Source organism: Myotis nattereri, assembly GCF_964212035.1.
Source record: "Myotis nattereri genome assembly, chromosome: 15".
NCBI classification, from domain to species: Eukaryota; Metazoa; Chordata; class Mammalia; order Chiroptera; family Vespertilionidae; genus Myotis; species Myotis nattereri.
The window spans coordinates 6,703,797-6,731,558 of NC_138090.1; the positions used below are offsets into that span (position 1 = coordinate 6,703,797).

Genomic DNA, 27,762 nt, shown 5'->3' on the forward strand with positions numbered 1-27,762 from the left:
TTTCCTCCTCCTCTCGTTGCCCACCCTGGGAAGAGACTTCATCAGACAACCAGGAGCGGCTGCGACTGAAGCTTGGTGACTCCCGCTGACTGTGCGGGGAGCGGCCATGCACCCCTACGCAGCTGACGCCATGCATCCCTACGCAGCTGCCGCGGGATCTCAGCTGTCCCAGCTCGTGGTCCACCCGTCCCTAAATCTCCTCTGACCAAATCCACGGGACACGAGTTTAGAGATGTCCCCACAGCAGGGAGGGTCCCAGGAACTCATCCACACTCTCCCCTGATCTCCCCAGGGAGCTGGGAGGCAGGCGGCCAGGGCCAGGATACAGCCCATTGCTAGGCAACAGAGCTGGGTGCTCTGTGTGGGGCCGGAGCTGCCAGCCTGGCCTGTCCCAGACCCAAAGGCCAGCAGGCCCAGAGGGTGCAGCTCTGGAGGACGCGGGGGCCACACTGCCCGTACGGAGATGGGGCCCTCTGGCCTCTCCCTGGACTCCAGTGCCTCCACCTGGGGAATGGACACTTGGACTTGAAGGTCTCTCCTCCTGGAAATGACAGCTGGAGGGGAGGCAAGCGGGGCTGGGAAGGGCTCGTGGAGGTGCTGCCCCCACACCCCAGCCCAAACCTCGTTTCTCTTCCAGCCTGAGTGGCAACAGCATCTCTCAGGAAGGTGCCCTATGCCTGCTGGAGACCCTCCCTTCCTGCCCATGTATCCGGGAGGCCGCCATGAAGTAAGACATTGGTGCCACTTGCAGCTGGTGGGGGGAAGCAAGGCTCCCACACGTCGCGGCCTTTGTCTGTGTGACTGGGGCTGGGGGCCCACAGTTTCCACGCTCTGAGCCCCGCATGCCAGGGGGCCAGGGAGGTCACGGGGGAAGGGCAGGCGTGAGTGTGCTTGCTGGTTGGGGTGGGGTCTCCTCTGTTCAGGAAGGGCCTCTCCCTCATGGCTCCCCCAGCCCCGGCCCCTGCACCCCAGCCCCTTTCTCTCCGGCGCCCCCTGGCGCCTGGGTGCTGAGGGTGCTGGCAAGCCTCTGGCTTCTCATACCCTCTCTCTGCAGCCTGGGCGCTGAGCAGAGCTTCCGGATTCACTTCTCCCGACAGGAGGAGGCTGGGAAGACCTTGAGGTAACTGCTGGTCTGGGGTGAGGGGGCCTGAGGGGTGGGGGGCTGACTCTGTGGAGGCTCCATGCCTCCTCCTTCACCGGGCCCTCTCCTCCTTCACGCTCTCTGCCCCTCGTGTGCTCCCAGTGCCCCACACTGTGCCTCTTGGCCAGGGGCTAACTCTAGGTCTGGAGGCTCAGGGTTAAGAGCTTGGACCCTGGAGCCACCTGGGGGGTAACTGCCAACTCTATCACTTACCCGCTGTGTGACTTTGGACACGGGACTTAACCGCTCTGTGTTTCATTAGTACAATGTTCCTCGTCTGCAAAATGGGGATATGGTAGGACCATCCCCCTTGGGGTTTTGTGAGGATTGAATGAGTTAATGGGTATAAAGTTCTTGGGAAGGGCCTGGTTCATTTGCGTGCTCTGTCGGCTATTGTTATTGTTATTATTATTACTAGAGGCCTGGTGCATGACATTCATGCACTCGGTGGGGACGGGGGGCCTGTGCCCTCTTGCAGGGCAGGAGCCCCCCCACCGCTGCTGCACTCGCCAGCTGTGAGCCCCGCTCAGGGCTTCTGGCTGAGCGGCGCCCCCCCGCCCCTACCCCCCCCCCCTGTGGGAGCGCACTGACCACCAGGGGCAGCTCCTGCGTTGAGTGTCTGCCCCTGGTGGTCAGCACGCATCATAGGGGCCGGTCGTTCCGCCGTCCGGTTGATTTGTATATTAGCCTTTTATTATATAGGATTTACCCCTCAGTAGCCTTGGCCTCCGCCTCTCTCCACCGCTGCCCTGGGTCAGTTCCTCTCCATGTCTGACTTCAGTGTGATCACGGCCTCCAAACTGGCCCCCTGGGCCTGGCCAGGCCTCCTCCACCCATTCACCCCCAGCACCGGGGTTAGCCAGTTTCTCGGTCCGTGAAGGTCACTGTTGGGATTCGGTGAGCTCCCGCGCTCCTGCTGCCACCCGGAGACTCACTAAGGGACTCACTTCTAGCACTTTCTCGGGGGGTGGTCTCTCAAAGAGATGGGGGCTCCCAGGGCAGGAGCTGCACCGTTGGCCTTTGCTCAGGCCCTGGTCCAGGCCTTAGCACTCAGTGGGGGCCCCCCAAAGGCCCTGGGGGGCTGGGAGGAAGCAGGACAGCAGCTGGGACAGAGTTCACCCAGGCTCTGCCCTCTGCCCCCTGCCCCCTGCCCTCAGGCTCAGGGAGTGCAGCTTCAGACCGGAGCACGTGCCCAGACTGGCCGCTGGCCTGAGCCAGGCCTGGCACCTGACGGAGCTCACGTGAGTTACGGGCCAGCCCGTGGGGGCAGCTGAGGGGCGGGGCTCCCTCCTAGGGCCACCGTCTAACCTACCTCTGTCCCAGGCTGAGCCGGTGCTGCCTGGGCCTGCAACCCCTGACCCTGCTCCTGCATCTGCTGAGGCGGCCGGAGGGGCTGCTCCGGCTCAGGTAGCGTCTTCCTCTGTGCCCCTGGGGGAGGGGGCGGGGGGCGTGAATGAGGGCAGGGCGGGCACTGGGGTATGGGTCCCCCCGGATCGTGCCCTGGCCATTTCCTGCACCCGGAACTCTGCCACCTGGACACAGAGCCGACCTGCCCATTGGTCCCAGAGACCCGCTCAGGCACACAGAGAACCTGCCTTCCCCAGGGCGAGGTCTAGGCTTGGGGCCTTCAGAAAAAATAAAAAAAGATGCTCGGCCAGTTGGGCTCAGTGGTTAGAGCGTTAGTCCTTGGGCCAAAGGGTCTCAGGTTTGATTCCCGGCCGAGAGCATGTACCTCAGCTGCAAGCTTGATCCCTGGCCTGGTTGGAGTGTGAATGGCAGGCAACCAATAAACGTGTCTCTCTCACATCGATATTTCTGCCTCTCTCTCTCTCTATACCCCCTCCTCTTCCTCCTCCACTTTCTCTAAAAAAAAATAATAATAATTTGGAAAAATTATCCTTGGGTGAGGATTAACAAAAAAAAAACAAACCTCCAAATGGCATCCAGTTGAGGTCAGAAATAACATCCAACAAATAGCGTGTTCGTATGTCCACTCCTGTCATTTTAAAACCTTCAGAAAGAGACAGAAGACACCAAAAAGGAGAATCATTTTGAAAACTCATATCCCATCACCTAGGTTCATATTTTTCCAAATTTGCTTCATTTTTTTATTTCCGCCAAAGTGTTTTATATATATCTATATAGATATATAGATATATAGATATATAGATATATAGATATATAGATATATAGATATATAGAGATATAGAGATATAGAGATATAGAGATATATAGATAGATATAGATAAATAGATATAGGTATCTATAGATACATATAGATATATAGATAGATATAGATAGATAGATATACCTATATATCTATCTATCTATATCTATATCTATATCTATATATTATTCATTTTAGAAAGGAAGGGAGAAGGAGAGAGAGAAACACCAGTGATGAGAGAGAATCATTGAAATATTGAAAACTAAAGAAGAAATAAAATAAAAACATCACGAGAACGCCACCATCTAAACAAATACCATTAACATTTAATATAGTTTCCTCATCTCTCTCTCTCTCTCTCTCTCTCTCTCTCTCTCTCTCCATACGTATTTTTCCTTTCCTCAAATAGGAAACTGCAATCTTGTTTTAGACACCGTTTTGTTTCCTTCTCTTTGCGATGTAACATTATGTGGACCTTCAGTTTAATCTAAAAATATTATTTAAAAATAACATTTTCTGTTTGCATCGTTGCAATAACAGCTGGGATGAGAATGGCCATTTCCTGTGCTATGCTTCTGCCTGGTTGTATAATGTTATAGTTTTGAAATAAGCAAAATCCCCCAAAGCCTCTAGGACTCCCTTGGCACTCTCCCCCCTCCCCCCTCCCCCCTCCCCCCTCCCCCTGCTTACCCAGGGGACCTTTGTCTGTGTCCGCTTCTGCGACAGGGTGGAGGAGCCGTGGATGGGCAGAGCGGGGGTGCTCACCCTGCTACAAGTCTGCGCCCAGGCCTCGGGCAACGTCACCGAGATCAGGTGGGTCCAGGGAGGAGGCCCCCTCTGAATTCTTCATCGCCCCATGGCTGTTGGGACCTTCCCTCACCTGGACGTTAGTCTCTTGTTCTGTGGGGTGAGAGCCATGTCACTAGTGAGTTCTCTGGGTCCCCACGGTGGCAGGCGCTCCAGGGGCACCTGTGGGGGGCTGCACCCTTGTTGGGACTGGCACAGAAGTCAAGCCGCAGTGCCAGGAAGGGGAAGGCAGCCCCAGATCAAGACAAGGGGCCGTTGGAGTGGGGAACCTCGGAGAGAAGGTGGGGGCGGGTGGGTGGGTGGGAGGTAATCAACCAAAGACCTTGTATGGACACAGACAATAGGGTGATGAAGGCCTACGGCTGGGGTGGGAGGGGTGGGCTGGAAAGGGTCAGTGGGGGAAAGGGGACATATGTAATACTGTCAGCGATAAAGAATTATTTTTAAAAAAAGACAAAGGGCCGTTGGCTCTCGGTGACACGGCTGGGAGCCCACACGCGTCGCCGAGAAGCGGCCCCTGGGTTACAGTAACACATCGCGGCGCTGTGACCCGGCGTGGCAGAACGATGTGGAGTCGCCAAGAGCCAGGGCTTTGGGGGCCCACTGACCTGTGTCCGGGTCCCCACCGGGTCCGGGAGCTCCGAGCCAGGGGGCTGAGCAGCCTGGATCCCGGCTCGGCCAACACGGGGAAGGTGCCGCGGCCTCACGCTGGCCCCTCCTGCCCCGCAGCATCTCCGAGAGCCAGCAGCAGCTCTGCCTCCAGCTGAAGTTTCCCCGGCAGGAGAACCCAGAGGCCGTGGCCCGCAGGTGGGACCCAGAACCTGGGGCCCCCAGGGAGCGGCTGGGGATGGGCTGGGGTCTGTGCTTCTGACTAGTGTTTCTCGTGCCCCCGCTTGGATGCCCGAAGTGTCTACCTGGCCCAGGAGGGCTGCTTGAATCTGCCGCTCCATGCTGTCCATCCGGCCCCGAACCCCAGCCTCAGCTCCAGGCCTCCCTTCCAGCTCTCAGTTCCCCGAAACCACCCTGCTCCCTTTGACCTCAGGGCCTTTGCACAGGCGGTTCCCCCGCCTAGACGTCCTCTTCTCTCTTCCCCTCTTCCTCCTCCTTCACTTGGCTAACTCCCTCTCGTCCTTCAGGTCTCAGCTTAAATGCCACCACCTCAGGAAGGCCCCTCTGGACCCCCAGACTTCGTCAAGTCCCCCCGTTATCCTCTCTTTTGGAAATTAAGTGTCATCCTTATGGATGAATGCAGCCTTGCCGTGTACAGACCAGAGCTGGACCCCAGCCCCAGCTCCCCTCCCCGGCTAGGTCCCCGGTGCCGTGAACAGCCTGCACAGCTGTACCAGCTCCCCTCTGAACCCCTCCTTCCCATAATTGAATAGTAAATGGTGGGACTTGATTTGATTGGCATTTATACGCCCCCTGAAGGGAAGGTCCTTGCCAGCGGGGGCTGAGTCCCTCATACTGATCCAGGTGTTCAGAAACGGCTGCCTCCCTCCAGGTTGGCTCGCTGTGACCTCGAGACCCACCACAGCCTTCTTGCCAGGCAGCTGATGGAGACGTGCACCTGGCTGAGGCAGCTCAGGTCAGCGCCCCGAAACTGTCTGGGCCCCAGTGTCCACTCCGGGCCACGTGTGAGAGGCTGGCCGGGCCCGGATGGGGATGGGCAGAGCCTGGGGTGGTGCCAGACCCTGGCATGCCTGCTTCCCGTGCAGGAGAGAATCTCACTTGGCCGGTGGGGGGCAGCCCTAGGGTGACATGGGGAGGGGGGGGAGGCGGCCCCACTGGGAGCTCTTGGTGGGCTTTTCCCCTTTCTGAGCCTCCCCCTCTCCATGGGACTGATGATCCCTGAGGTCGTCCAGCCTGACATGCCTTGGACTATGCTTGGCCCTTCAGCTTGTCCCAGGTGACCCTCTGCCACGCCAGCTGCCAGCTGCTGCAGAGCTCCCTGCTGCCCCTCGCGGAGCTGAAGACCTTCCGGTAAGCGGACAGGCCGGTCCCCAGGCCACAGCTCTGCCCACCCCGCACTCCCCACGCCTGAGCTCAGGGGGACCCGGTCCAGATCCCGGGGCAGGGACCCAGCTCAGCCCTGGAGCTGACGCCAGGGTGTGGCTGGTGTCAGGGTGTGTGTTCATAGACGTGGTCACAGGCAAGAAAGGAATCGCCCTTCCCACACCCTTTATGACAGTGGTTCTCAATCTTCCTAATGCCGCGACCCTTTCATACAGTTCCTCATCTTGTGTTGACCCCCAACCATAAAATTATTTTCGTTGCTACTTCATCACTGTGATGTTGCTACTGTGATGAATCGTCATGTAAATATCTGATATGCAGGATGTATTTTCATGGTGACAAATTGAACATAATTAAAGCATAGTGATTCATCACAAAAACAGTATGTAATTATATATGTGTTTTCCGATGGTCTTAGGCGACCCCTGTGAAAGGGTCGTTCGACCCCCAAAGGGGTCGCGACCCACAGGCTGAGAACCGCTGCTTTATGACTTGGAAATCATTGCAATCTAAGCGCAAAGCTGTGAGAAGACGGAGAACTTCCATGTACCATTCTCCCAAATTCATCCTTCGTCAGGATTCTTCTCACATTGGCTCTCGTCTTCCCTCCCTCTTCCCTCACCCCTCCCCTCGCTCCTTCCCCTCTCCCGCTTTCTCCCCTTTTCAAACATTTCAAAACGAGTTGCATAAGCATGCCCCTTCCTCCCTGAACATTTCAGTGAATTTCCTAAGAGGACAGTGTTTCCCAGGATCCAGAAAAAGCTTGAAATCTCACACTAACACGCTTCTATTATCTAAACTATAGTTCATATTCCAGTTTTGCCCATTGTCCCAATAACGATGTTTATTGCACCCCCGCCCCCCCCCCCCGCCCTGCCCTGGACCACACACGGCCGTGAGTTGCCATCTCCCCTTGGGCTCCTTCATGTGGAGCAGGCCCCTGGCCCTTGGGTCTTCCATGATATGGTCATGACAGCCACACGCCGGTTACTCTGTCCGCCGCCCGCAGCCTGGCTTGTCCGACGCCCCCTCGAGCTGAGATGCAGGCTCTGCATGTTGGGCAGGAGCATCTCAGAGGCTCCGTGTGTCCTCAGCTCGTCACATCTGCACGTCCGTGACGCCTGTTCGTCCCCTGACCGGGGACGTGAACTGTGAGCACCTGGTTTAGGTGGCATCGGCCAGGTGCCTTCAGTCCCACAGCTCCTGTTTGTTTTCTCTTTCTCGTCAGCAAGTGCCTTTGACGGAGCTGCGTTAAGTTCCTGTAAACTTCCTGTTCTGCCTCACACTTTCACCCACGGAGTTTTGGCATCCGTTGGCCATTCTTGCCTGAACCAAATAACCAGTGTGATGGTTGCAAAATGAGACTTTCCTAATGTTCAATTCTGTGTTAATCCCACTGTTTGCATCCCAGAGAAGGTCTCCTTTGCCAATATGTCTTTTTTTTTTTTAATACTTTTTTTTTTTTATTGATTTCAGAGAGGAAGAGAGGGAGAAAAACAGCAATGATGAGAACCATTCATCAGCTGCCTCCTGCACGCCCCCTACTGGGGATCAAGCCCACCCCCCCACCCCACCCCCCACCCCCCGGGCATGCGCCCTGATGGGAATCAAACCGTGACCTCCTGGTTCGTAGGTCGGCACTCAACCACTGAGCCACACTGGCCGGGGCGCCAATGAGTCTTTAACGCCGCTCCATACTTGCTTCTTTTGTTTGTTGTTGTTGTTTAAATAAAGGCGTAGAGCTCATGGACATGGGCAGTCACTAGCTAGAATGACAGTGACGCCCACTGATGGCGTAAGTTGTGAAGCTGCCCTCTGAATGATGATGGTTTAGGAAAACAACTAGTCCAGCCTCCAGGCAATCTCTCAACTTGCTGATTCCGGGGGAGAGATTTATGAAGGAAAGGAGGACCCCCTCCCGCTTCCCCCCACTTGCTTGCCCTCCGCCATCAGCATTCAGAGCCCCCAAGACCCAGAGCTCCTGCCTGACATGCTGCCCTCTGACCCCCACCAGGCTGGCCTCCAGCTGCGTGAGCTCCGGGGGCCTGGCCCCCCTGGCGTCTGGTCTGAGCCGCTGTCCCCACCTGGAGGAGCTGGAGTGAGTCTCGGGGAGGAGGGGTCTGGGAAGGGCTGGCCCGCTGAGGGCCAGGGGTGGAGAGGATAGGGAGGCGGGGCTTTGGGGAGCTGGGGAGTGGACATCAAGGGATCGCGTTCTCCCTGATGAAGCCCAGCCCCTCTGGGTGTGGCCTGGGGAAGGCTGGGCGCTGTGTTCTTGGTCCCAACTCCACCCCTCATTCAGAGTGTCCTGGGCACAAAGCTGCGCCTCTCCAGGCTTGCATGCCTCACCTGTAACCTGGTCATAACCCTCCTCTGCCCAGGCGGCTATGGATGAACAGAAAAGACCACTGTGGGTGGGGGGTGGGGGGGTTGTCCCTGGCCTCCTCTTTTGCAGCCCTCACTCAGGGCATCATTTCTTAGCCCGGTCAGTTGTGACGGCCATGCCCCCTCCTCAAGGACCCCGGAGCCTGACTGTTGGAGCCAGGAATGCCCCCAGGGAGCCTGGACGGGAGGGGTGGGCTAGGATGGGCTCCTGCGGGCACTGAGGGGTCCGGGGCTGGGCAGGCTTGTCTAACCCTCCCCTCGCGCCTGGTCCCCTCCCCCCCCCCCCCCCCACAGCTTGTCTAACAATCAACTTGGCGAGGAGGCCTCCACGGTGCTGGCGGGGGCCCTTGAAGGCAAGAGCTGGCTGAGGAGGCTCGAGTAAGTGCTGCGGTTCATGCCGGGAAGGGCTGTTGGGAGCAGGCCTAGCCGCCCTGGCAGCTTTTGTGACCACGAGCTGTCCGACCCCCGAATGGCCTGGTGAGCTGGGCGCCCTCCTCTTTACTCCCTGACCTGGCTCTGAGGGCTGTCACACGCTCACTCACCCCAACCCACCCGAGCCAGAGACGCACGGGCTCACGTCTCAGGATATTACAGGGCGGCTGGCTTCAGGCTTGGCTGGATCCAGGTTCTATGTTTGTTCCCACCCCACCCCCGCCTTTCTCTCTGGCTCTCTCCCTCCCCACCTTTTTTGTTTGTTTGTTTAAATCCTCACCCGAGGATATTTTTTCCCATTGGTTTTTGTTTTTTAGAGAGAGTGGAAGGGAGAGAGAGAGAGACAGAGAGAAACACTGATGAGAGAGAGAGAGACACATGGATTGGTTGCCTCCCGCATGAAACCCAGGCGTCTGCCCTTCCGTCCGCAGGCCCACGCTCTAACCACGGAGCTAACTGGCCAGGGCTCTCTCCCTCTCGACTTCGTTCTCAGGCAGGCTGTTCCTGCAGCTACAACTACGGGTACTTCCTCCCAGCACCTACCCCAAAGGCCTTTGGTTGGCGCTCACTGGACCAGGGCGGGTCACATGGCCATTCCTACACCCATCACTGTGGCTCTGAGCACGCCGTATTTTGATTGGCTCGATCTGGGTCACGGGCCCACCCAATGCTCTGGACTTCGTGGGGGGTGGTATTTCAGGGTGCTATTCACAGAGCAAAGGGAAACAGAATCTGGGCAGGAAAATCAATCCACAGATGTCCACTGCCGTTTGCCTACCGTCTTTTTTTAGGTTCTGGCAACTTTTATAATTTGGCATTTATAGCCCAGAAGTGGCCTAGAAGTTATAGTTTTGAAATAAGCAAAATTCTTAGAAACACCAGAAACAGCCTTGGTCTGCAGGCGAGGCCCCATCTCACACAGACTTAACAACATCTAGATGGAACATTTAACAGGGGATCTCCTGCTTTTAATCTCTGAGTTCTTCCCATGACCAAACATACACGCTCGCTCTAAAGTTCGTCATGGTAGAAATATGCAGCGGCGGACATGTGATCCCTGAGGGCGACATTCCAGGGAAAACGGCTCTGAAAGGACAGATGGTAACCTTTGCTCCAGATCACTGACCTGTGTTTTGGATACAGTGCAGAAGTGGCCTCCTGACTCGTTGCTTCTTCACAATGAAATTCCCCCCCTTTGGCCCAGGGATGGGGGTGGTATTAGGGCGACTTTGACCAGAAGGCTCACGTGTCTTCCCACTGAACTGTCCCCCTCCATGTGCCTGCCCTCTGCTCAGCCTCCCTGTCTCTGGGGGCTTTTGTTTGGAGGGTTGGAGGCCAATGAGGTAATTCATGGGCTCATGTATGCATCTGACAAATATGGACTCACCTGGGCACCTGGGCCAGGACCCGGAACTAGAGGTGCTGCAGGGAACAGAGCAGACCTGTGGCCCTTTCTCTTCTCTTTTTTTTTTTTTTTAAATATGTTTTTATTGATTTTAGAGCAGTGGTTCTCAACCTTCTGGCCCTTTAAATACAGTTCCTCATGTTGTGACCCAACCATAACATTATTTTCGTTGCTACTTCATCACTGTCATGTTGCTACTGTGATGAATCGTCATGTAAATATCTGATAGGCAGGATGGTCTTAGGTGACCCCTGTGAAAGGGCCGTTCGACCGCCAAAGGGGTTGCGACCCACAGGTTGAGAACCGCTGTTTTAGCGAGAGAGGAAGGGAGAAGGAGAGACAGAAAGAGAAACATCCATGTGAGAGAAACATTGATTGGTGGCCTCCTGCACACCCCCTACTGGGGATGGAGCCAGCACCCCGGGCATGTGCCCTGACCGGGAATTGAACCAGCGATCTTTCGGTGCACAGGACCGTGCTCAACCACTGAGCCACACCAGCCAGGATGGCCCTGAGCCTGGATATGTGGTCGCTCCGGTTACTGATCAGTAGTCCGGGTCCCGTGTGGTTCAGAAATGGAGCTGCTGCTGGGATGGCTGTCATGATTCGTGCCGGGAACTGGCGTTCGGCTTCCCCAGGGCAGTTTTGTGTGCGATACTTTGGCACCGTGTGGATGGAGGTGGCTGCCTGGGCAGCTGGCATTGCCAAGCACTGAGGCCTCAGGCAGCTGGACTGACGGGCCTCGATCTGCACGTGGGGCCCAACCCCAGCAATGCCAAGGCCTCCTCTGGCTCCTCCCCTCCAGCCTCAGCCACTTCCCCCTGGACGACTCCACCCTGGCTGTACTCCTGCAAGGACTGAGCCACATGACCCGCCTGCAGAGCCTCTGGTGAGTGTCCCAGCGGCCCCATGGGCGAGTGGGAGGATTCGATCTCCAGCTCCACAGGGACCACCGGCCCAGGATGCACTGAGCCCCTGACCTTGGGACATTCCGGCATCCTGCCAGCTGGTGCCACTCCCCTTGCCTTTCAATGCCACCAGCTCCCTCCTGGCTACAAAAGTGGCCTGAGGGGTGGGGGCCAAGTCCCAGAACAACCAGCCCTCCGTGTGCACAAACTCATCCTGCATCTGGTTCCCTGGGTCCGGTTCGCCTAGATCAGCGGTTCTCAACCTGTGGGTCGCGACCCCTTTGGCGGCCGAACGACCCTTTCACAGGGGTCGCCTAAGACCATCCTGCATATCAGATATTTACATGACGATTCATCACAGTAGCAACATGACAGTTATGAAGTAGCCACGAAAATAATGTTATGGTTGGGGGTCACAGCATGAGGAACTGTATTTAAAGGGCCAGAAGGTTGAGAACCACTGGCCTAGATTCTGCGTGTCTAACCAGCTCCCTCGAGGTACCTCTTCTGGGCCCCAGACCACACTGAATAGTGAAGGTCTAGACCAGCGAGTTCAACCTTTTCCATCGCGTGTCACACACAGACGAATTACTAACATTCTGTGGCACACCAAAAAAAAATGTTGATGTGACCCAAAAAAGTGTATAATTTTAAAAAATATGTTTTTATTGATTGTAAAGAGAAAGGAAGGGAGAGGGATAGCGAGATAGAAACATCACTGATCGGCTGCCTCCTGCACACTCCCTACTGGGGGTCGAGCCTGCAACCAGGGCATGAGTCCCAACCAGGAGTCAAACCGGTAACCTCTTGGTTCATGGGGCGACGCTCCACCACTGAGCCGCGCCCATTGAGCAAGGGTATAATTTTGATTCATTCACACCAGACAGATGTTATTGTGTTGGCTGTTGTCATTTTTTTTTTTTTTTTGACAATCTAACAGAAAAGAAGCCAGTGCCCTTGACTGCATAGTCAGGTATGGCCTGTTCTTGTATGTGCCCTGGCTGGGATTGAACCCACACCCCTGGCATATCAGGACGACGCTCTAGCCGACGGAGCTACCTGGCCAGGGCGGGTGCTGCGTGTTAAGCACTCCTGCGGCATACGTGTTGAAAATCTCTGGCCTAGACTCAGATCTGGTGACCTTGACAGTCTCCCCTGCGGCCCTGGCCACTTTGATAAACAAATATCACGCGCTCTTTCCATGTGATATTTCAAAATACAAAACACGATGACTAAAAACAAACCTAAGCCCTGGCTGGTTTGGCTCAGTGGACAGAGCGTCGGCCTGCAGACTGAAGGGTCCCAGGTTTGATTCCAATCACGGGCACATACCCCAGCTTGCGGGCTTGATCCCCGGGAGAGGGCGTGCAGGAGGCAGCCAATCAGTAATTCTCTCTCATCATTGATGTTTCTATCTCTTTCTCTGTCCCTCTCCCTTCCTCTCTGAAATCAATACAATTATATTTTAAAAACACACACACACACACCCAAGCATGACACCAGGCATTGCTGTGTTCTTATCCCCGTCCACGCCCCCACCCCTCCCTCCACCCCCCAGCACTGCAGAGCGCTAGGAAATGAGGTCAGAGGGTTTGGGGAGCAGAGCATGTGGGAGCAGGCCATTTCCCCCATAATTTAACGGAAGGCAGATGGCTAATTTTAATTTGCAAAAGAAAACAACCCTCAGACAAATAGCTAGTGTGGGGCTCAGTTTGCATGGGCTGCGTTGTTTAATTTTTTCCCCACTCCCAGGGGCAGGGCTCAGGCAGGGCTCAGAAAAGACACTCGTCGGGTTTGAGGATAAGCCACCATTTGCACGGATTAGCAGAAGATGCCTGGGGGACTGTTTGCCTGAGTGTGGAACCCACATGAACTTGGCACTTGGCGGGGCTGGCTGGAGATCCCTGATGTGGGGCTGAGGCCAAGTCGGCTCAGACCAGGCCACGTGGCCTCGGCCGCCAGGCCCGCAGTCCCTAGACATGTAAAGGCTTCACGAGCTGTAGAGTCCGTAGCACAGCCCCTGCCGAGGCCTTCACTCCTGACGATGGCCTCCTGGCCTGTTCCCTGCTTCCCCAGCCTGAGTGGGGACGACATTGGTGACGTCGGCTGCTCCCGCCTTGCCAAGGCCCTCAAAGCCGCCACCAGCTTGGAGGAGCTGGGGTGAGTTGCCTGTCCCCGCCCCCGGCCCCAGAACATGTTGGCGGGCGGGGGAGGGGGGGGGAGATGACAAAAGCAAGAGGCTCCTTGAAGACACTCCTCACGTATTGGTGACACTCGTCCCCTCGCCCCTTCCTGCGCGGCGTAACCCCAGCCGTAGGGCCCAGAAACCCAATGGTTAGGATGTGAGCGTGTTGATGGCAGCAGGAGGCAGTGAGGGCAGACATCAGGCAGGACGTCGTAAACACGGGATACGAGCTTGGAGTCGTCACCCAACATAGTGGGAGGGCCTTTATCAGTGAGCCGAGGCCTTTCTCCAGACGTTAGCCTCCTCCTGGTCTGGGATGGGGATGGGGATGGGAACCTACCAGCTGGGGGGCAGGCGGATGCTTCCGGTTCTGCTGTTTTTCTCTCCAAGCTTGAGCCACAACCAGATTGGAGACTCGGGTGCCCAGCACTTGGCTGCCGTCCTGCCCGGGCTGCCTGAGCTCCGGAGGGTAGAGTGAGTGGCCAGCCCTCCCCACAGGGGCCCTCGGGGGCCGCCCCATGGTCTGAGGAGACCCTGGCTTCTGCCTCGGGCTGAACTTCAGCTTCAGTGCCCAGCCAGTGGCGCTGAGCTACCTCCCGGCCTTGCTCACGTTGGGACCTCGAGCAGCCCAGCCCCTGCCCCTCTCTGGGCCTTTCTGCCCCACCGGGCTGGGAGGGTGTGCCGTGGGGATGCTGTCTCTTAGGGCCCCAGGAGATGGGGGGGTGGAGGAGGAAATGGGGGGTCCGAGGATCTGATGTCTGCCCCCCTCCCTCCACAGCCTCTCAGCGAATGGCATCTGCCCGGCAGGGGGAGTGCGGTTGGTGGAGTCCCTCGCCCTTTGCAAGCACCTGGAGGAGCTGATGTGAGTGTGCCCCGGGGGACTGGCCTCCGCCCTCTGTGTCCCCAAGGCCCACCTGGCCCTCATCTCCCCCGGGAGGTACAAGGCCGGGGTCTGAGGCATCCAGCCAGGGGCTCAGCCTCATCCCTTCTCTTCCTCCAGGCTCGGCTGCAATGCCCTGGGGGACCCCACAGCCCTGGGGCTGGCCCGGGCGCTGCCCCCGCGCCTGAGAGTCCTGCAGTGAGTGTTCCCGCCTGTGGTGTGTGCCGGGCTAGTGGGCGGGGCTCCCCCATGAGCGCTTGGGGGTCAAGGTCCTCGTCCCTTGAGCTGCCCTGCCTTTGGGCAAACTGGCGTGTACTGGGCTGGCTGCCCGCTCTCCCGCCTGTTCCTCCCCCCCGCCTCTGGAGTCTGGGGAGCCTAGCCCAGGCTCGGCCACCGCCCCTGTGTGCCCATGGCCGGACCCTGCCCCTCTGAGTCTGTTTCCTCATCTGCAAAAGAGTTACAAGGCTCCTGAGCGCATCTCTGAGGGTGAGCCAGGACGTGTCAGCAGAGGGCCGTGCGGGAGAAGAGCGTTCAGCCGCACGGCCAGCACTCTAGTGTGTGTCCACGGTCTCGCTGAGCCTCGCAGCGGCCCTGGGGGGCTGGGGCTTTATTTGCTACATTTCCAGGCAGCAGAACTGCAAGCAGGAGAGGGGTGGAGAGCTTACCTTCCTAACACATGGAGCCAGGCCTTGAACTTGGGATCTCGGACTCCAAAGCCAGGGTCCTTGATACGTCCTGGGTCCTGTGTGGCTGGGGATGGCTGTTACCCAGAGACCGTCTGAGGTCTGGCGGTATAGCCTGAGACAAGGCTGTGAGAGGGGGATCCAGCCCCCCAGCCCCCACATGGTTCCCCAAGACTCCCCTCCCCCCTCCCCTTTCCCCAGCCTGCGGTCCAGCCGTCTGGGCCCAGAGGGGGCGCTGAGCCTGGGCCGGGCCCTGGACGGATGCCCGCATTTGGAAGAGATCAGGTGAGTGGGCGCCGTGGAGCCTGGGCACGGGGACGGGAGGGGGCGTCGGGGGGCTCCTCTCACAGTGTCTCTGCCCCTCAGCTTGGCAGAGAACAGCCTGGCCAGACAGGTCCCCCACTTCCGTCAGGGGCTCCCGCGGCTGAGGCAGATAGAGTAAGTAACCCCGGACTCCCTGGAGCTGGGCGGGAGGGAGGGGGCAGCCCTCTCTGACACCTGGGAAGGCCTTTATTTTTATTTTTTAATGTTTTTATTGATTTGAGAGAGAGGAAGGGAGAGGGAGAGAGAGAGAGCGAGAGAGAGAGAAAGAGAGAGAGAAACATCGATGAGAGAGACATCGTTCTGCTGCCTCCTGCACGCCCCGTCCTGGGGATCGAGCCTGCAACCTGGGCATGTGCCCTGACTGGGAATCGAGCTGGTGACCCCTCGGCTCATGGGTCGATGCTCAACCACTGAGCCACACCAGCCGGGCGGGAAAGCCTTTGAAGCGACAGAGGCCTCAGGTCCGGGGGAGCCTGGGCCCAAAGGGGGCACTTTTCTAAGACTCCCCTGTGCCCGGCCCCTGGCTACTCCGCTCCCACCTGCTCCGGGCACAGCAGGGGGAAGGGGCTGGGGAGCTGCCCGACTCAGACACCTCCATCCCGTCCCACTCTTTCCCCAGCCTGGTTTCCTGTGAGATCGACGACCAGGCTGCCAAGCTCCTCGCTGCCGGCTTCATGCTCTGCCCGGCCCTGGAAGAAATCCTGTGAGTGCTGGGCACCGGGGCGTGGCCCTGGCCTGCTGTGCCAGGGAACTGCTCCCTTCCCCCCAGAGCCCTCCCGCGGCTAAGTGGGAAGGTCATTCTTGCTCAGTTCTCCTCTGGAGGCAGTTTTCACACTTGAGCTGCGAGTGGCACAGGTGGGCACTGTGTCCACGGCCTCGCGTGCCTGTGTCCCCGCCTGTGAGTGGCGGGAGGGGAGGTGGACCAGCTGGTCCCTAGGGGCTCTTTGCCCCAATCTTCCCTTTGGGAGGTGCCTGGCCTGGCTTATGGGACCTTGATTTATAAACCACCTGTTGGTAGTGAAGAGGAGCTGAAGCCAGCAGGCCCCCCACCTGCCCACCGGCCTTGCCCGCACCCCCACCCTCTTGGCAATCAGAGGCGTTCAAACCTTGCCCGACTGGCGTGGCTCAGTGGTAGAGCGTCGACCTATGAACCTGGAGGTCACGGTTTGATTCCCGGTCAGGGCACAAGCCTGGGTTTCAGGCTCCATCCCCAGTGTGGGGCGTGCAGGAGGCAGCCGATCCATGATTCTCTCTCACTATTGATGTTTCTATCTCCCTCTCCCTCTCCCTTCCTCTCTGAAATCAATTATAAATGTGTGTGTGTGTGTGTGTGTGTGTGTGTGTGCGTGTGTAGAAAAATAGGCAACAAATAATAACACAAGAGGTGCATGGATGTGACAAAAGTCACGATGGAGCACATGCATGCTGGGAGTTTGGACCGTTACAAACCACGTGTCCTGAACTCTGGGGACAGCCAGGTCCGGAGCTGCCTGGGTTCTGAAGGATGACCAGCCTGGGAACGGGTTTGGGGGAGGGAGGAGTCTTCAGGGAGGGCACACGGCGCCCATCGGGGACTCTGGAGCCTGTCGGCCCAGCCCTCCCCTCCCTGCTCTCCTGATGCCGACGGGGCCCCTGTCCTGCAGGCTGTCCTGGAACCTGCTTGGGGACGAGGCGGCTGCCGCACTGGCCCAGGTCCTGCCTCGGATGCAGCGGCTGAAGAGTGTGGAGTAAGAGGGGCCCATCCTGGGAGGCCAGGGGCGGGCGGGCCAGAGGGGACCTCCGTCCTGGGTGAGCCCAGCGGCCATGGACCAGGCCTCTGCCTCCAGGAAGCCCTCCTTGCCTAGCCCTAGCCTAACCCTAACCCCTAGACCCTAAGCCCTAATCCCGTAACCCTTAACGCTTAGCCCTTAAACCTTACCCTCACCTTCACCTTTGACCCCTGACCATCGACCACCTGACCTTTAGATTTGACCCCTGGCCTTTGACCCCTGACTTTGACCCCTGACCCTTGACCCTAACACTTGACAGCTCTAACAACCCTAACCCTAACCTTAGAGCCTAATCCAGCCGTGGGCAAACTACGGCCCGCGGGCCGGATCCGGCCCGTTTGAAATGAATAAAACTATTCAAAAAAAAGACCGTACCCTTTTATGTAATGATGTTTACTTTGAATTTATATCAGTTCACACAAACACTCCATCCATGCTTTTGTTCCGGCCCTCCGGTCCAGTTTAAGAACCCATTGTGGCCCTCGAGTCAAAAAGTTTGCCCACCCCTGCCCTAGTCCCTTGATGCTAGACCTTGACCCCTGACCACTGACCTTTGCCCCCTATCCATTGATCTTTGACCTTTACCCCCTGAACTTTGACCAGTGACCCTGACATTTGACCTGTGATCCATGGCCTTTGACCCATGACCTTTGACACCTGACCTTTGACCATAACCCTCAACAGCCCTAACAACCATAACCTTAACCCTAGTCCCTTGACCCTAGATCCTTAACCACTGACCCTGGACCCCTGACCTTTGACTCTTGACCCCTCATCTTTGACCATTAACCTTTGACCCTTGACCGTCTGTCTCTCCCCTTCCTCTGCTGTGCCTCGGGAAGTCTGGAGAAGAATCGGATCACAGCGGACGGAGCCTGGCTCCTGGCTGAAGGGCTGGCGCGGGGCTCTGGCATCCAAGTCATCCGGTAACGGACGTGCTGGGGCCAGGACGGTGGTGGGAGGCCTCACCGACCTCCAGTGTAAGGGGACCCGGCTGGGGATTGTCAGGGAGACGTGGCCACTCCACCAGGAAGCTGGCCGCAAGTAACCCTGTCAGGTTCCGTCGCTGCCGTCCCCACTTGTGCGACTGCATCAGTGATTCGACCTCCCCCAGCCTCACCCCCCACCCCCCTACCCCACCCCCACCCCCTGTCTATAGGATGGGGCTATGACCGCATTCGCCGCGGAGCTGCCGGGGGACCCGATGGCGGGATAAGGCACTGAGCACAGCTCTGGCTCATGGCCAGCACTCGCTGTGGGGGCTTTAACCAGAGGCACCGCGTCCGGTTGGGTGTGTAGGCTGTGCCCTGCGCAGGGGCCTCGCCTCTCAGGCACCGTGCACCCCGCGGGCACGCTAGACGGCTGGCAGACAACAGTGAGGCGTTTTGTCCTCCAAAAACCACTAGGTCGTGAGCATTTCAGACGATGCAGGTAAAGTGCCTTTAGGAAGGGAGCTTGAACCCTAGCCAGTCGGGCTCCGAGGACAGAGCCTCAGCCTGAGCGCTGAAGGGTCCCGGTTCGGTTCCGGTCCAGGGCACGCACCTCGGTTGCAAGATTGACCCCTGGCCCTGGTCAGGGCACGGGAGGCAACCAGCCGATGTGTCTCTCTCACGTAGATGTTCCTCCCTCTGTCTCTCCCCGTCCCTTCCCTTCTCTAAAAGTCAATGGAAAGATGCCCTCGGGTGAGGATTAACAACAACAGAAAGGGGAGCTTTCCCTTGCTTGGCGGGTGTCACATGAGCCGGGATCACCGGAGTGGACGTCGGGGTGGGGGTGGCGAGCACCTTCTCCCTGGGGGCCCTGCGGGTCTAACACCTGCCTCTGCCGGGTGTCTCTGGACACAGCTCTCCCCCTGCGGCTCGCTCTCCCGTCTGTGGGTGGGACGGAGGGCAGAGACGAGAGGACGGTCTGAGTGCCTGTGTCTGTGTCCCGCAGCCTCTGGAATAACCACATCCCCCCAGACGCGGCCCAGCGTCTGCAGAGCCAGGAGCCCCGGCTGGACTTCGCCTTCTTCCCCAGCGAGCGGCAGGCCCCTCGGGGGACTTGATGGCCCCCTCACACCGTTTGGATCCAGCCCAGTGATGCCAACGTGCACTCGCCTGGATGGAGGCTCAGGAAGAGCCTCAGCGGGCGCCCCTGTTCCCTGCCCCTGGAGGGAGGGCCACGCGTGTCCTGCTACAGTCTTCAGGGAGGACTTTCAGGAGCCTCATGTGGCCAACGGACTACCTTGCATCACACGTGACATGCATGACCGGGAGGATCATGTGGCCTAATGAGGGTGTCGTGATGTGATGCATGACACAGGAGGTCACACGTGGCAGAGTTCCACGTGACATTGCATGGAACCTGCAGGGTGGCCTGTGGGTCAGTGGTCAGGGGTCCTAGCCCCACACATGGTAGGACACATGATGGGTGGTTCGTAGAAGGCACATGACCAATGTCCATGTCATAGGACACGTGGCTGGCCCGATGCCCGCAGGCTGGTCCAGGAGCTAATTTATTACTTTTTACAAACCAGGTGTATATTTATAGATTGCACTTCCAGAGCAGCTAAGCCACGGCCTGTCTTCCACTCGGGACTGGGGCGAGGGGAGTGTCTGAGCACTGACCGGCCCCGTGAACCAAGCCAGGGGCTCAGCCGCGAGTCTTCAGGATGAGCCTCAGTTCCCCCATCAGTAAACTGGTGGCCAGTCCCCTTAAGTGCTGACCTGCGCGGACTGTGGGCCCAGGTCCAGGCGGAGCCAGCTTGACCTGTGGATGGAGGGGGCCCAGTGTCCGGTGTGAGGGACGAAGCCAGGTCTGAGCTAATGAGGCAAGGCCGTGGGGCCCAGCCACTACCTCAGCGGGACCAGGTGGGCTCCCAGGGGCCGCATGTGCTAACGGTGTTCCTGTTACTCCCAAGAGGGCGCCAGGATGTCCCTGCTACCCTCGAAGCCACGTGTGACCAATAAATGTGATGGCTTCCCGGCCTCTAGTCTGAGTCGGATGTGTCCCAGCGCCTCCGCGAAGTCAGAGTGGCTCATCCCCTGCCCCGGGGCCCGGAGAGCAGAGTAGACCACGGGGACGAGCACTGGCCCGGGAGTCAGGGGTCAAGTCTGTGCTCTGTCTGCATGTGGTCATTCGATCGTGGGCAAGTCGCCTCCTCTCGCCAGACCTCACCTGCCCCGCGAGGGTGTTAAAGAAGCTCCACGTGTCAGCAACCTTCTTTGTTTGGCTTGCATTCCATTTAAACTCTTTTCTGAATTCATTGCCAATATGTAGAGTCGGGAACTTGTATATCAAAATGCAGACTTTCAACTTGTCTTAGGGGCTAGTCCAGCATTCTCAGCAAAGGAGAGAGCTAGAGAGAAAAATGGGTTGCCTCCCGCACATGCCCCGACAGGGTGGGGGTGGGATGATAGTCAAGTGGTGGTGGGGGTCTAACCTGCAACTCAGGTATGTGCCCTGGACCGGGAATTGAACCCATGACCTTCTGGTGTGCCGGGCGGTGCTCTAACCACTGAGCGCTCCTTTAGATGTGGCACATATCCCTCCGTTCTCTGCAGTCCCATCCACTCTCCAATGACCCTCCCTCCCATTCGCTGCTTGTCTGGTTCTTGTTAGAACCTGGAAACTTCTGGCTTAGAGGGTTTCCACAGGCAGGTGGTACATTAGAAACATGTCTTTGAACGTCGGACGGGCATCGAATGGACTATGGTGTGACCCCAAAGCCGAGGCTATTTCTGTACAGAAGTTAGAAATAGTCCCTGAGCCCCGGGACCTTGGGAGGGGTCAGGGAAGCAAGGTATGCAAAGTCCCTAGTATGAAGAGGTAGCTTACATGCTAGTAGCATCCCCCTTTTAGGGTTCAGTACCATGTGAGAGGAAGAGATGCTTGGAATGATAGGAGAACAGCACCCCCTCCCGGTCACCTGTGGATCTCGGAGGAGCCTTCCTCAAAAGCGGCAACGCATTGTGAAAAGCTGGCAGGGAAAGTGCAGTTGCGGCTGAGCACCACTAGAGGGCAGGCTGGCCCAGGTTTCTGAGATCACTTCTTTCCCATTTAGACCCAGAAGGGAGTTGGATGCGGGGACTGCCCCCCGCCTGGTAGTGGCTCACCTGGAGGCTCAGCCCTGATCTTTGCCAACCTCCACATTGTCCTTTACCCCCCTGCTGAGTGTGAGGAGAAAGTCCTCTGGCCGAGTGCCAAACACCCACACCCTGTGCAGCGACACCCTAATGGGGTCAGGGTCAGGGCACACCGGGCACCAAGTGAGGCCACCAGCCTAGTCATGGGAAACGGGCTGGGCAGATCGAAGATCCAAGAAGTTTACCTGGAAACTTTGAGCCCAGAATTCCATCTCCCCTTCCCAGGAAATGATGCCAAGGTGACCTTGGGCCCTCAGGGTGCACCTTCATGCCAAGGGAGTTGTGCTGCCTTTGGTGCTTGCCCGAGACTGGAGGGTGAGCCCCTCAAAGCCTGCCCATGCCGTGCCCAGCCGGCGTGGCTCAGTGGTTGAGCATGGACCTACGAACCAGGAGGTCACGGTTTGATTCCCGGTCAGGGCACATGCCCGGATTACAGGCTGCACCCCCAGTGTGGGGCGTGCCGGAGGCAGCCAATCAGTGATTCTCTCTCATCGTTGATGTTTTTCTCTCCCTCTCCCTTCCTCTCTGAAATCAATCAAAATCTTATTTATATATTGAATTTTATTTTTTATCTTTATTGTTGAAAGTATTACATAGGTCCTCCCTCCCTCCCCCCATTAATTGCCTTCAGCCCACTCCCATTCCCCCCACCCAGGCAATGAAAAAATATATATTTTTAAAAAGCCTGTCGATGCCTTGACGGGAAGTCCTGGCTGAAGAAGGAACAGCACCAGCGGGAGCGCCAGGCCAGGGGAAAGGCACAGGCAGCACCCGGAGCTCAGGGGCAGCTCTTCACCTGTTGCTCATGCGTTTTACTTTCCTCTCTCCTTCTTTCCCTTCCATCTCCGCCCAGGCTCTCAGCTCCAAGACCCTTTCAGCAGCCGCCCGGAGAAGTCCCAGTGTTGTCAGCCTCAGGTCGGCGGGCTCTCCCCTTGTTCATTTTATTAAGAACCTGCCTCTCCTGCCGCCTGCCTGCTTGGAGGGCTGGACTCTTTCTTTTCTTTTGTTGCTTAAAATATATTTTTATTGATTTCGGAGAGGAAGGGAGAGAGAGAGAGAGAAACATCAATGATGAGAGGGAATCTTTGATCGGCTGCCTCCTGCACGCCCCCTGCTGGGGATCGAGCCCACAACCCTGGCATGTGCCCTGACTGGGAATCGAACAGTGACCTCCTGGCTCATACCTTTGCGGCTTTTCTCCCCTACTCCTCCCCCAGCCCCCAACCCCCACCCCAGTTTTACCGAGATACAATCAACACACACACTGTAAGTTTAGGGAACAACATGGTTGTGTTGTAGGCAGCAGGAAGGTGTCTGACCAGTGGGGTCAGACCAAACCTGGGTTCAGCAACCTGGGTGCTTGGGTTCTGGCTAGGAGAGAATTCAAAGTCTAGAGTCTCTAGACTCTAGAGACCCAAACTGTAAGAGAACATCTGAGGGGTAAGTTACAAGGTAGAAGAAGTAATTCCTGGAAGAAATGGGCTTGGCGAACAAGTTCCAGAGGTAAAGGAAGGGCCCCTGGAGCTTGGGGGCGAGGAAGCGACTGGTAAGGTGCCGGGGAGGGAGGGGGAGGGGGAAAGGGAAGGAGGGAGAGGGAAGGGTGTGCTCCCTGGAGGGAGAACACATGGCTCCTCCATCCTAAGGGTCTTAAGGGTGGAGTCTTTGGGGGCGGTCCCAGGGGGAGGCCTCGATAGAACATTCAGCAGCTTGGCCAGGTGGGTCCATTCAGGGCGGTGGTCTCCACTGGTTGGTTGGCCGGCACCAGGGCAGCTGGGCCTGAGGTCAGCCCTGGCTGCTTTTGTTGCTTATCTGAGCCCCGAGCTGAAAACCAACTGTAATCTCCAGGGAGGGACGGTCAGGGGGTCCCAACCGAGATTGCAAGGTCAGAGATATGCAAGGGGAGGAAAGGACCCTGGGGGCGAGGTCCCCCCTACATTTGTTCTTTGCTTTCTGCCCTGGTGACCTCTGCACCTGGCCCATCGTCCTTGCTCTGCGCAAGTCTGTCTAACTGCCTACAGCATCCCCCCCCCCGCCCCCCGCAAGGATCTTGCCTCTGAACTCTCTCCGAGAAAAGGGGCATCAGGGTCTTTTGTAGCTGCTTCCTGCTGAAAAGGGGGGGGGGGCATTTTATTTCAGAGCCAAGAGATCCTTGCTCTCTGTCGGAGGGACAGTGGGGCCTGGGCATGGAAGGGGGTGGCGATGGCGTCTCGAGGTGGTATTCCCTCGGTCCGAGTAGGCTTGCAAACCTGGTAGAGACCAGCTGTGTTATAAATCTTAGTGTTATTGGGGAGTCGATTTACATTTTGGGGAGGAGATTCTCCTGCCCGAGGATTGATTGGCGGCACCAGGCCAGGGGGCGTTATTCGATGCAGCTGGTCCTAGGTCAGCCCTGGCTGGCTTGGTTGCTTACCTGGGACTGGAGCTAAAAGACAGTTAACTGAGGCTCAGATGTTATCTCTGGGCCTTTCCATCTGGGCGACCTTCTGGACCTGGCCCATCATCGTCCTGGCTCTGCGCGCGTGTGTCTAACTGCCTATAGCGGTCTGACGTCCATGCATTGTGCAATGACTCTCACAAGAAGTTTAGTCGACATGTTGTAGGCAGCGGGAGGCCTCAATAGAACATTCAGCAGTTTTCCAGGTGAGTCCTTTCAGGGTGGTGGTCTCCGCTGACTGATTGGCCGGCACCAGGGCCTGAGGTCAGCCCTGGCTGGTTTTGTTGCTTCTCGGGGCCCGGAGCTGAAATACAGTGCAGCCTAGATGTTATCTCCAGGGACGAACGGTCAGGGCGTCCCAACCGCATGGCCAGTGATGTGCTAGGGGAGGAAAGGTCACCTAGGGTCAAGGTGCCGCCTCACATTTGCCCTTAGCTTCCTGCCCTGGTGACCTTTTTTTTTAAAAAATATATATATTTTATTGATTTTTTACAGAGAGGAAGGGAGAGGGATAGAGAGTTAGAAACATCGATGAGAGAGAAACATTGATCAGCTGCCTCCTGCACACCCCCTACTGGGGATGTGCCCGCAACCAAGGTCCATGCCCTTGACGGGAATCGAACCTGGGACCCTTCAGTCCGCAGGCTGACGCTCTATCCACTGAGCCACACCGGTCAGGGCCCTGATGACCTTCTGTACGTGTCCTTGCTCTGCTTATATCTGTCCAACCGCCTACAACAGACATCCATCATCTCACATAGACACAGAAATAAAAGGAAACATGTTTTTTCCTTGAGATGAAAAGTCTTAGGATCTACACTCTCTTAACTTTCAAACGTCGAGGCTCTTACTCCCACACGTGCAGCCCCAGCTTCCTCATCTGTACAGTGAGGAGATGAGCAAAATGAGGCAGGGCACCAGGACCCACTTTCTCCAGCTCAAAGCCGACCTTCCGGTTCACCCTGCACTCCCTCGGGGAGGGTCTGACTCCTGTCGCCTGCTTCGCCTGGTTATAGTTGTGCAGTGCTTCGCCATCTGTGGTTTCCTCTAGTCTCGACCCTTCCCCACAATTTCAGCAACAATCTCCCCGTTTCACAGATGAGCCCAGAGAGGAGCCACACCTGCCCAAGGTCACACAGCCAGTATTCAGTGGAGCTCAGGTTCCAATCCTGGAGCGAGAAGGAAAGGAGGATGTTGGGGTGGTCCAGGCTGGGGATTGAACTGGTTTGTGGGTCTGTGTGATCAGAGAGCAGGGTGCTGGGCAAGGTGGGAGGGCTGTGCACCCTTCCAGGCCCAGCTTCTGCCCGAGCCCCAGCCCCACCGCTGAATGGCTAAGGCCAGGTCTCAGGGTGGCCGCCCCAGGCACAGCTGGACACACCCTTGGGACACATCCGGAGCTTCCTGGAAAAGACCTCGCAGTGGCTGGTTTGGTAAAGCTCTTCCCGGGGCTGGGCTGGGCTGAGCTGAGGAAGTTTCCGGGCCAGCGGTCGTGCTTGCATCCCCGCCCCCACCCATGTGTCTCCCAGCCCTGGGAGCTCAAGTCCTTCCTCACGTGGCCCTTGGCAGCCACGCCTTGTTCCTTATCCCACACGGGCTGAGCCCGACCTGGCTGCCCAGGAGCCGACCTCTGCCCAGAGGAGAAAGTCACAGCAGAGGAGCCTTCAGAAGAGAGCAAAGGCCAGTGGGGTCCCCAGGTCCAGTCACTGGATTGGGAGCATCAGTCTCCTGGACCCCCCAGTCCACCACCCTACCCCCCGTCCCCAACACAGATCTCCAGGGCCAGGCTGGGGCTGACCGGGTCGGTGTTCCAGCTGACAATTCCAGCTGTGGTCCCAGCTGATAGCAGCCCCGATGGCCGGACGTGTGAGAAAACCTTCCAGAGAGCTCCAGCCCCTGTCATCTTCTGGCGTCAGCCGTGCGAGCAAACCTGAACAAGAACTGCCCTCGCAGAGCCCAGACGGCCTCCGGAGCCGTGAGAGATGCTTAGGTTTGGGGTGATGTGTGATAAATACTGTGTCGCCCTCCATCCTGCCCCCTCCCCCACACCCGCAGCGCACTGAAGTGTGTGTCCAGGCAGCCCTGTTATCCTGGCGTGTTTGTCCGGACAGCCTGGAACGTGGACACAAATACCCAGATGGCAGGTGCTTCACACACACACACACACACACACACACACACACGCCCAGAGATAGGCCTAGTTAGGGAAATTCAGGCCGCCCGCTGCTGCAGAGAGGCCTCCACCAGGGTCAGGAGAGACTGCCTCCGACCTCTGGCCGTAGCGGCCTTGTGTCGTGTGTGAGGAGAGGACGGTGTAAATCCACTCTCCTGGGCACTTGGACTTAAGCGACTGACCTCCGGGCTCTCCTGACCCCCGACATTTGTTCGCACAGCTTTATTGAGATGTGACTCCCAGGCGGGGTAGAAGGCACCCCTTGAAAGTATCCAAGTCAATGGTCTCGAGAATACCTCCATTTTTGTGCAACCGCCACTAGGATCAGATTTTAGAACATTTTTAATCATCCCCAAAGAAACCTCAGACCAGCAGCAATCACTCCCCACGCTCCCCGCCAGCCCCAGGCGACCACTTGTCTGCTTTCCGTCTCTGTGGACGGGTCTAGTGCGGGCATTTCAGACGTGGAATCATGCGTCTGTGGTCTTCTGTGACTGGCTTCTTTCACTTATGTCTTCAGAGTGCATCCATATGGCATGGACATCAGACCTCTCTGTGGCTGAGTCACGCTCCATGGATAGCTGGGCTGCCGATGTTTGGCCCTTCCTCGGTTGGTGGGCATTTGAGTCGTGTCTGCGTTTTGGCTATCCTGACTCCTGCTGCAATGAACGTTCACGGACAAGCGTTTGTGCAGCCACATGTCTTCATTTCCCTCGGGTATTTTCCTAGGAGTGGAATTGCTGTAACCTCTGGCCTTTATTCTCTGTCCCCTTGGCCAGGGATGGTCTTGCCCCTGGCCAACTACCTCATCCCCGGGTCTCCTAGAGGGAGCCTCACTGACCCCATAGCTGAGGGGGTCTTCTGTGCCACCCCACCTCCAACCTTTGCACTTTTCACCTGGTAATATGATTGCCTGAGTCATAGGGCTTGCCCCTGGGGTGGGAGGGGTTGGGGGGGGGGCAGGTGAGCGACTTGAGGGGAGGGACTCTGCTTGGGTTCACCATTGTCCATCTCCCTGACTGGCCCTCCTGCTTTGCAGCAAGGAGAGGAGAGAGGTTCAATCAGGTAGGGCTTCCTGGAGGAGGTGGGGCTGGAGCTGGGTCTCTAGGTTGGTTGGCTCCTTTACTGGGCTGAGGGCTTTGAGGCCTTTGGGTGGAAGAGAGATGAGGAGAGCTTGGAGAAAGGGGGGGGGGGGGTGGATGGGGAGCAGGCAGGCGGAGAGCGAAGCCCAGAGCCCCAGGGCTTTTCAGTGGCCGCCCCTCTAAGGCAGCAAAGGCCAGTGGCTCCGATGTGAAGGAAGGTTGCAGGCTGCGGGTGAGACTCCAGGTTAACCCTCAGCTGCCTGAAACGCAAACCCACAACCCCAGCGCGGCAAGTGAACTCTCAGGGCCTCGGGGCCACGGCTGTGGACCTGGCCTTGAGGTCTGGGGACAGCTTCTCCCCCCAGGATCCGGTGCAATGAGGCTCCGTGGTCTGAGACAATGAATGGGGGGGTGGGCACATCAACCCCGCTGAGTGGCGGGCAGCGTGAACGCCCCGCATTCTTAAATGGACGCCTCGTTTCTGAAATGAAGGCCTTCCCAAAAGGGGTTTTCAGCGCCAGGGTCTCCGGGACCCGCTTCCTGGCCCCCTCCTGACGGACGAGCTCCGGGCACCGTTCAAACGGCGTCTGTCTGCTTGGTCGGAGGAATACGTGTCCTCTTCCCAGTCTCCGGAGGCAAGAAAATGCCCAGCTCTTTTACTATCGGAAAGAAAAGAAAACACTGCGGTCCCCGTGCTGCCCCGAGGCCAGCCCTGCGGGGTCCCCCCACCCCCCACCCCCACCCCGAGGGCGCGGCGCCGAGCCCTTCAGCCCTGGGGCCCGAGGCCGCAGGCGGCGCCCTGAGCGCACGGCGTTCCGAACTCGGGGCGCCCGCGGCCTCGGGAGGGTGCAGA

General features: G+C 57.7%; 1 protein-coding gene across 1 annotated transcript in view; it reads left to right on the plus strand.

Annotated features, from left to right (window-relative positions):
* The window catches only part of NLRC5 (NLR family CARD domain containing 5), a 940,085-nt gene that overhangs the window by 31,884 nt on the left and 880,439 nt on the right, over nt 1-27,762 (plus strand). Inside the window, exons 28-48 of the mRNA XM_081108345.1 lie at nt 638-727; nt 1,055-1,120; nt 2,299-2,382; nt 2,465-2,548; nt 4,035-4,121; nt 4,845-4,922; nt 5,617-5,700; nt 6,012-6,095; nt 8,143-8,226; nt 8,805-8,888; nt 11,153-11,236; nt 13,332-13,415; nt 13,831-13,914; nt 14,219-14,302; nt 14,441-14,518; nt 15,205-15,288; nt 15,370-15,441; nt 15,947-16,030; nt 16,971-17,054; nt 17,939-18,022; nt 19,032-20,070. Of these exons, the coding sequence (XP_080964471.1) occupies nt 638-727; nt 1,055-1,120; nt 2,299-2,382; nt 2,465-2,548; nt 4,035-4,121; nt 4,845-4,922; nt 5,617-5,700; nt 6,012-6,095; nt 8,143-8,226; nt 8,805-8,888; nt 11,153-11,236; nt 13,332-13,415; nt 13,831-13,914; nt 14,219-14,302; nt 14,441-14,518; nt 15,205-15,288; nt 15,370-15,441; nt 15,947-16,030; nt 16,971-17,054; nt 17,939-18,022; nt 19,032-19,143 (1,759 nt within the window). The 3' untranslated portion in view covers nt 19,144-20,070. The remainder of the gene's footprint in view (nt 1-637; nt 728-1,054; nt 1,121-2,298; nt 2,383-2,464; nt 2,549-4,034; nt 4,122-4,844; nt 4,923-5,616; nt 5,701-6,011; nt 6,096-8,142; nt 8,227-8,804; nt 8,889-11,152; nt 11,237-13,331; nt 13,416-13,830; nt 13,915-14,218; nt 14,303-14,440; nt 14,519-15,204; nt 15,289-15,369; nt 15,442-15,946; nt 16,031-16,970; nt 17,055-17,938; nt 18,023-19,031; nt 20,071-27,762) is intronic.